At 41.2% G+C, this 9,053-nt stretch overlaps 1 protein-coding gene across 3 annotated transcripts in view; it reads left to right on the top strand.

Moving 5' to 3' along the window:
• The first annotated feature begins 209 nt into the window (after window positions 1–209).
• Window positions 210–9,053, top strand: part of PTPRZ1 (protein tyrosine phosphatase receptor type Z1) — a 140,664-nt gene continuing 131,820 nt past the window's right edge. For all 3 annotated transcript variants that reach the window (XM_075146895.1, XM_075146886.1, XM_075146875.1), the window contains exon 1: window positions 210–432. In XM_075146895.1, the coding sequence (XP_075002996.1) occupies window positions 375–432 (58 nt within the window). In that variant the 5' untranslated portion in view covers window positions 210–374. The remainder of the gene's footprint in view (window positions 433–9,053) is intronic.

The following is a 9,053-nucleotide window of genomic DNA, read 5'->3' as shown; positions in this document are numbered from 1 at the left end:
CAAGCACACGCACACGCGCGCACACGCACCCACCCACCCGGGCAGACACGCACACACTCGCGCGCTCCCCCGCAGGCATCCGCGTCCTCAGCAGCGCGGCCGCTCGGCGGAGTGCGCGGCGCGGCGCGGAGGGCGGCCCCCCCGAGCCCCGCGATGTGGTGAGCCGAGCCGCAGCCCCGCCAGCACCCAGCGCCGCTGATCCCGCCCGCCCGCGGCGTGGGGGCGGCCGCCGGGCGCGGCCGCGGCGCGGAGCCGGCTCCCCACTGGGGAGAGGTGCAGCTGCCCGCGAAGGCAGGCAGGCAGGCAGGCAGGAGGCTGAGAGGCGGTCGGACGGGCAGGCAGGCAGACGGCAGGAAGCGAAGGACGATTTGGACATGCTCATTCTAGGGCGCTTGGTTGCCTGCATCCAGCTCGTCTGTATCCTCAGAGTGGGTGAGTGACATTTGCATGAATTCATCTCTGGGTTTCAGACCAACTTTTCTCCCCGGGCTCCGGTGGGTCTTTCTCCCTCTGATCCCGCCTGCTTAGAGCTGCAGGTGCAATCACCGGCTGTTCCACACCGTGGAAACACGCTGTCAACACCACGGGTGGGAACGTTTCTCGTACCCCTTGTTACCTCAGCCTCCTGCTGCCGGGCTCCGCGGATGCGCCGTACCCCCACGCCACCCCCGGCACGGGCGGGTTGCTCCGGGGGGGGGTCGCCAGCCCACCTGCCTCTGCTCCTACAGCGGCGACTCGCGTGGGGCTCCGCGCCCCGCGGAGCCGCTCCGCGCTGAGCCCTCCGCAGGGGTCTGGCCCTGCCGGGCAGCCCGCGCCCGCGGGGGAGAGGGTGTGCGCCTGTGACAGGAGGGAAGGAGAAAATCCCTGCCAAGCAGTATTGACATCGAGCTTCTCTGTGGACGTGGGATACGAAATTTTACTTTAGCCTCTCGCCTGAATAGTTTCGTAGAGAAACAGGGACGCGTGCAAAATTTCAGTCCAAAAAAAGACTCGTTCTCCAAGAACGGGCAATGCCAGTGGTTGCCCTAAACCAGGGTATAACTGCTGCCTCGAAAAGCAAAATACAAGTCGTTCATGCACGTGGGACACTGCATACAGAATATGGATTCATATATAGATTTTTAGTAGGGCTACTTACATAACCAAATTAATTTTCAACTCATTCAGATCTGTGCAACTGGAGCGCATCCGAAAAATCATGCAACGCGCTGTTACTTGGTATTATTATAACAGCGTGAGTCAGTCGATGCTGTTAGAAGTGCTGTCTTAAACATCCTGTCAAATAAATATTAGGAGCTTAAGTGGTGGGTTTTGTATTGTATTGAATGACCGTTTTGAATTTATATGCTTCTATCAAATAGATCACTAGAAAATATTAGTTGTTTGCTTGTATTTAAGTATGAGGAACTTAGGAGCTTCAGCCCATTATGTACAAAACCAGTTTTACAATAGGTCTTTCGTGATAAAGTAGGCACTAACCTACATTTTTCACCCAATAGGTGGTGCTGCTTCTGAAACCATGAAGCTCTATAAACAAAGATCCGTGTTAGGTTACTCGGAGTAAAGCAATTTCATACCAAGTCCTGCTAGTTAGAGGAAACTACTTTTAAAAATTTTGTCATGTGAAAAATGTTTTTACCTCCTTTCTGAAAGTATAGTGGAATAATTCAATTATAAAAGTGATGAATGTAACTGACCTTTAATTAAAATGTTTGATCTTTATAAGGCCATTAATAGCATTTTAATGTCACTTTTAAACTCACCTGTTTCTGAAAACAGGGTACTTATTCTAATATAATTCCCTTATATTGGTTTGGCAAAGAATGGCCTGTCATAAAACTTTTGATAAGTTTTCATAACATCTTTCTTACGTTGCCAACCTGTTTCCTAAAATCAGATGTACTCCCAAGACTATTTGAAGGACAAAATTAGCAGGTGCTTGTATATGTGTGTGGAGGTATATGAAAATGTGTGAGTACAGATCAAGTATAGTGTGATATGATCATAATGTAATACAACACAATTCAATTTTGGAGACTAACTTCCATGTTCAGATGATCCTACCACATTGCAAGCAATGCAAGACATAAACATAAGTTTCCTAATGAAACCTATGTTTTTTTAATAATTTCATCTCTTGTCTTTTTAGAAATAAGGTGGGTTTGTATAATGTAATATTCAAATACATGTTCTGCATGTGTGTGTTATATTCATGAATGTAGAAAATCTGTCAGGGTGGGAAAACAAGGTTTTTTACTCACACATGAGGTATAATGTAAGTACGACTACTTTTTTTTTTTCTCTAGACTGACACACTATTGTTTTCAAACCTGACCTGAAGGGGACACCCTTTCTAGATGTGATGGATGATTTGATCTCAATGGTGGTTCATTCTGAAGACTCATGAGCTAGACTGCTCAGTGTGTTCTATGACATGGTTGTTCCCCAAAATGAACACACTGTACAGGTTATTAGACTGATTTAATCAGATTTCATTTGAATATGTTCCTCTTTGAATATCTCTCCATAACTAAATATGCTCTCATCTGGTAGTATTAGTTCATAGGAGTAAATATTTTGTTAGGATTTTGACATTATTTCCTTTTGTTTTTTTCATAAAAAAATAAAATAAATGATGGCATACTACCAGTGTATGGTTCCTAGGGCTTGGTGAGAGAGGAGGACTGGGTCGGACAGGCTGGCTCTTACCGTTAGGTGTTTCTGGTATGGAAGAAACGAGACCCAGGACTCTGTGAATGGGGTGTTGCTGAAGAGCGTGGCAATCTGCCTTTGCGTTCTGGAGACTATGCTTACTAGTTAGAGGCTAGGCAACATGTAGATCCCGGCCTCGTTTGCTTGTAGCTTCAAAATATGTTGTTGAGGTCTCAGTTGGTCACATACAGAGCTCTACAGGAGGTCCTTGCTAATGAATCTGTTTGGGAGTTTTGCTGTTGCCTCTGGGAGATTCAGCAGGAAAATCTCAGTCTCATATGTGTTCAGAAAAGACAAGGCGGTCAAATCAACCTCACTGAAGAAAAACCTATTAGAGCAGATGGAGGCAAAAAGTTCTTTTGGGAATGACAAGACAGTGACAGTTCGTTCTCTGTGTTATTGAAGAAATGCTGAGGGGCTTGATTCTAATATCCCTGCTGAGATATGAATAGCACCTTCCTCCACAGTGTTTCTGAAGCCAAGTACTGATGTAATTATTTATGGTGCAGGGTATTATCGGAGTATTCTCAGTGAGTGCCATTCAGTGAAGTTCAATGGAACTACTTGTGAAGTGAGATGCTATTCAGTCACAAGTAAGGGCACATGAGAAGTCCTGTGTGATTATTTGTGGACACTACTGTGTACTTAGAATAGAGATTTCCTATGAAGTTCTTTCTGTTACTAAAATTAAAGGAAAAAAAAGTGGACAATTCACTTGCTTTTCTACATTTTTATTTTAAATGAGAAATATATGAATCTCTAATCTTCAGCCTACATATATCTCAGGCTGAAGATATGCTTTGAAATTCTGCCCCAGCTTACTGATGTGTTCTATATAACCTCCTGAAAGTCACTGGGGTGTGCCCTTTTTGTAGCTTTTGTCTCACTGCGCTTGTGGAAAAAATATCTGGAGTCTTTTCAATAAGTAGACTATTTATGAATCTGTGTAGGCAAGAAAATGTTAATAGAAAAAGGAACATGTTTTAACAAATTACATTATAATTGTGGCTAAATTTGAATCAGAGAGGTGTAAATATTTAGGCAAGACTTAAAAAATATTCCCTGCTCTCACTAGCAAACTGTACGGGTAATTTCCCCAAATAATGTAAAAAGTCTCTGCAAAATTAGCTCATCTACACCTTATTACTATCACTGTCTGACCTCAACCAGGAGTTTGCCTTTCAAAATGCAGCTAATTAAACTATGAATTGTTTAATTAGTTGTGTCTCACTTCAGTTTTTCACTATCTAGAAAAGGTATCTCTCTCTCATTTTTAGTTTGTTTCTGGCATCCCAGTACCATGACTTTATTCACACAAAAGTAGTAACGTTTCCCTAAATATTCTAATTTTTCTTACACAACTGACATCAGGGCTGTATTTCCAAGCTAGCAGACAGCATACATCTCATGACCAACAGGAAAAGCAAATTCTCCACGATCTTTACTGGATGGGCCCAATTAATAATAATAATGAGACTCTGAAGGGCAGCATTGGCTCAGCTTGCTAAATCCAATCACGCTTTCTGTTCATTCTCATGTCCGCACATTTAGATTCAATAAGCCCTTAGACTGCTAAAGGACTGTGGGATCAGATCCTTCTTTTTTGCACTAACCTCTTATTTTGATAATATTTTTGTAGGTCAGATACTTGGCATACTTCAAACTCAGTTACATCACAGTAATATTACTGTATATTGTTTTTAATGCTTTAGCATATTTTACATCTAAGATGACATGTTTCTATGGATGATGATACATAGTTCCTATGGAGAAATTTAGTCCTGCCATATCTAAAAACATAAGAGCTAAAACAAAAATAAGAATTTTAGGACTGTTAAACCACCTATTTTAACCATCTGTATTATAACCATCTATATGTTATGCATTTTTGTACCATAGAGATTGATATATACCAAGTATACAGTATGGATTTATTTTAGGTTCAAATACTGGCAGGTATGAAAAGTTGTGCAGAAGTGAATGACATTTTAAAAGTTAATGTCAGTGTAACCTAATATTTATTCAGCACACTAGTCTGTGGGACATATCTCAAATAGTTAAAGCTGTACTTTGCACCGTTTATTCAATACAGTGTGTAAGGAAAGTTTTCTAAGTTGTATTTGGCATTACTTCACCTCTAAATATACTCTTCTATCTGAATTCCTGGAGAGAAACTAAATCAGACATATAAAATTACAGTGGTGATTTGAAACTATTCTAATTATAATCTGAATTATAAATCAGGATATTAATTTATGAATGTAGGCACTTGCCCATTTCTTAAGGAGGGCGATTTCCTTCATTTTCTGTGCTCATCATTTAAGTGGGCACTGCCCACTATGAGTTCTCTAATTAGGAATTTAAGGGTGAACAGATTCTGTTCTTTCGCTGACAATTTCAATTCCTCTTCAAACGTGCCGTGCTTCTCAGTATTCCCCATAGGGCCTGGAAGTCTGCGGCAGTTCCGGAGCCCCCTGCTCCCATTTAACAGCTCGATTCTCACAGCTTCGTGCACCATTTATGTGGCTTTCCTGTATGAGACATCCTTTGGCTATTCAATAAGCTTCTTTTCCCATAAAGACAAAAGTTACCTTTTTGAATACATGTCAAGGCTTCTGCATTAGAAAGATAAATCAACAGGAAGAAAAGGACTTAGAGTATTAAATAAACAAAATCCACTAAATGAAAGATAGCAAATTTTTCCAAGAGGCTGGGAGTGTAAATGAAACTTGGCTCCAGCAGGTTGTTGAGGAACTGTTGGCAGCAGAGTACTTTTTGTAGGAAGGTATGGTGCAGGTTGCTTGTTGAATACAAATTACTGATGTCAGGCAATTCAGCCTTGAGGCTCAGGTGGAAATAACTGGAGATTTTAGAAAGAAGGTGAGGGTTTATTTTACTTATTTTGCATCGTTGGCTGATATTGTGGTTGAGGTGAAATAATAGACTTTTTAAGAAAAACGGGCACTGTGTAAAAGTGTCATGGATTATTCTAGGTGAAGCATGCCTCTCAAAAGCTCGTATTGCCTTCTGCTTCTTGCCCATACTTGACAGATTTTGGTGAACTTTGATCCACCAGAAGTAGCTATATTTCACCCTAGAAATCAGTATTTTTCATTACTAATTGAAGACTCCAGGAGCTATTGTTTGACTTAGCTAATTTCAGAAATCATTACTGTGGTAAAAGTCCAGTGGATGACAAAAATACTGTCCTACATCTGATAAGGAAAGCTCAGCACTGGAAGTAGGATGCTGGTGGAACTCAGGTGCCTGAACCCAAAATTTTCATTAAAAGGGCCCCTAGCTCAGGTAGTACTTTTCAGGGCTTCCAGGGAAGCTTTCAGGCAGGTACAGTTCCTCTTCTGCATGTGCCTTACCTGACCCTATTATATGCATCTCAGTGCCTCTTTCCCTCCTAAGTTTAATTGGGATCCAAACCCAAATGTTCTTTCAGATGACTTCCCTGATCCCGAAGTCAGTAAGGCTTCCCTAAATAGATGCTGACAGGATCAGGTGTCTTCATCTGACTGCTGTCACTGCTTCTGTTTAAGACAAAGGACCAGGCGATGGCTGTGCCACCTTCTCATGTTGCGGCCCAGTGATTGAAGCGTTTTACCAAGGAAGGACAGTCTAGAGGGAAGATTTGTTCTGAGCTAAGGGGGTCTGAAACTAAATCGCCTGTCTCCAAATGTTAGGTTTTGTCAAATGAGAGGACTTTTCATACTTCTTGTTTAAGCTAAAGCATTTTTCCTTAAAAAAAAAAAAAAAGAAGAAAAAAAAAGGTCAATTACAGGGAAGGACTAGGCAGAAGAACAAATAACATCATTATGCCACTGCATGAAATCATAGCTAATCCACTTCTTAAATATTTTGTACGCTTATCTTCCCCTCATCTCAGAAAGGGCACAGCAGACTTGGAAAAAGTAAGAGAATGGCAACAGGGTATCTGTTTTCAGGAATGACTGAATAAGTTGGGACTCCCTGTGAAGACCGAAGACAACTTAAAAGTTTGTTTTGTAGAGCATTATAAACTCACAAGTGATGTGAATACATTCTTCACTCACTCTTCCAATACAAGAGCAAGGGGACAGAAAATGAAGGCAGTAGGAGACAGATTTAAAACTAAATAAAATAAAAGGGCAGTTCTTCCTGCACCAGGTGATAGACTTGTGAAACTCTGCTGTAGGTTGCTCTGAGAGCAAAACGTTTTGAGGGGATACTAGATAAGCTCTTGAAAGAGAAACCTACTGAGGGTTGCTAAGCAGATGGAAACCACATCCATTTCAGGAATTGTTGGAGCTGGAAATAGAGCCTGGGAGAGTTTGCAAGGAAATTTTCAATCATATCACATAAGTTTGCCTTTTTCTTACTGTTCCTTAAGCATCTGCTTCAGGATTTTGGAGGCAGGACTCTGAATTGGTAGGGTAGTACAGCAAGAGAGGAAATAAAAGTTCTTATGCCTGCTCCTACTCAGTATTTCATTATCCACTTGCTGGATACATGCATAAATCTCTACTGCTGCCTTTTCTCTGGTTGTGCTCTAAAAAGAGCAGGTTTTGCTCATTTCTTTGCAAGTTGCAGATAGTTACTCTCAGAAGGGGATTCTAGGCTGTACTTCTGGAGGACCCAACCTCCCAAAGGTGGGCAAAGCTCCGAGGCGTTTCCACCAACTCAGCATTTTACATCAGCTGTCCTGGGCAGCTGAATGCCATTTGGGCAAGCCAGTTGCTTCTTATTGCACTCAGCTGCCCAGCTCAGCTAAAGACAGTGTAGGAGCCTGAACTTCAAGGCTCTGGAGCCTACTGCTAGTGCCTAACAGGTGGGTGATTCAGCTAAAGGTCACCTTGCATCTGGGCTTTTGTCTAAGTCAGGGCTTTCGAATCCATCATTTACACCGCACCTTCAGATTCAGCAGCTGAAAAACAGGCCAGACATGGCTTGGCTACTCGGCATACAAAAAGCAATATTTACTTTTCTACATTTTTATAGCATCCAGTTAGACACACAAAGTAACATTTTTTTTCCTACAGCCCATTATGTTTCACTAAATTACAGACTGTAGAAAAATCTCTGTGTGATCTTGAAATATTAGAGATCCTACTTTGCAGATAGCATTCAGCAATCTGCATTTCTGTATGAAGGTATTAGGACTGCTCACCTGACTAGAGAGATTTCATTAAGAGTTTTCAGGAGCAGTACATCTGTTAGTACTTTGGCTCTGAATTGTCATCTTCATTGCCAAAAGGTTTCTGCTAGATACTGGATTACCTGAAGACTGAAATATAAAGCAGGTAGCATTTGAAGAGGTATCCATCTTCACTGCCTAATTTATCTGTATGCTGAGATATGATAACAGTAAAAGCAGTGAAGAGTTGATTAAACAATAACATCAGAAAGGGTGAAATAAGAGACATCTAGAGTACTTGACTCTATTGAAATCATGTTACAAAATTGGTCTTCAAAATGCTGTAAATAAAGGATGCTGCATAAAAATAAATGAAAAAAAAAAGTATTTTAGTGAATGAAGACCTATGTTTCTGTAAATGCCCTAACAGAATTTGACAAAGAATTTCTGACCCATTTAAAATTGCCTTGGAAATCATGACATGTTCTTTAATTGGGAGAGGTTTTCTGGTCTTTTTTAGAAGCTATCCAGGCCAAATTCAATTTTTTCCTTAAGTAAATGGAATGATTTAGTGACTTCATTGAGATTTAGACTGGTTTGTATCATAATTCTACAAAATATAACTTTCCAAATGTAATGCTATTTTTTTAAGTTGTCAAAGCCTTGGAAAAGCAAAATTTGTAGTGTTCTGCAGGGGCAGATTATATTGAAGAAACTGAAAGCTTTTTGAAAGCTAAAGCAAGTATTTGGAGGAAAAATTAAGCCTTCAAAATCAGTGTTTAAAAAAAGACTTGATTCTTCAATTGCTTTATATGCTGAACACCATGATTTCAGCAGAAGTTCCCAAAAAGAAAAGCGTCTGCTTGCTTAGACTAAATAGCTAACGATCAGAGTAACAGCTGGCTTTATAAAAGTGACCTAATATTACTCCAGGCAGTTTGTCTTCTAGCTCCATCCCCAAACTGACCAACTGTGTTTCATCCATTTCTAGCCATTTGGAAAAATCATTTTGTTCCAAGTGTATGTCAATTGTTTCTATCATTTCCTTTTGTAGCTCTTCTTCTGATAGGTGGGTGTAAGCATGATCATTAACAAATTTGGCAGGCTGGGACTTCCTGGGAGGGTGAGGAGCCTTCTGCCAGTCCCCTGGGGCACTGCTGGGAGGTGCGTGGGACATTTCACGTTACATGGTGCACTCACCACACAACCCACCCACCCA

The sequence above is a fragment of the Calonectris borealis genome, chromosome 1, assembly GCF_964195595.1.
Source record: "Calonectris borealis chromosome 1, bCalBor7.hap1.2, whole genome shotgun sequence".
In the NCBI taxonomy this organism is placed as follows: Eukaryota; Metazoa; Chordata; class Aves; order Procellariiformes; family Procellariidae; genus Calonectris; species Calonectris borealis.
This window is presented reverse-complemented; position numbering and strand designations above follow the sequence as displayed.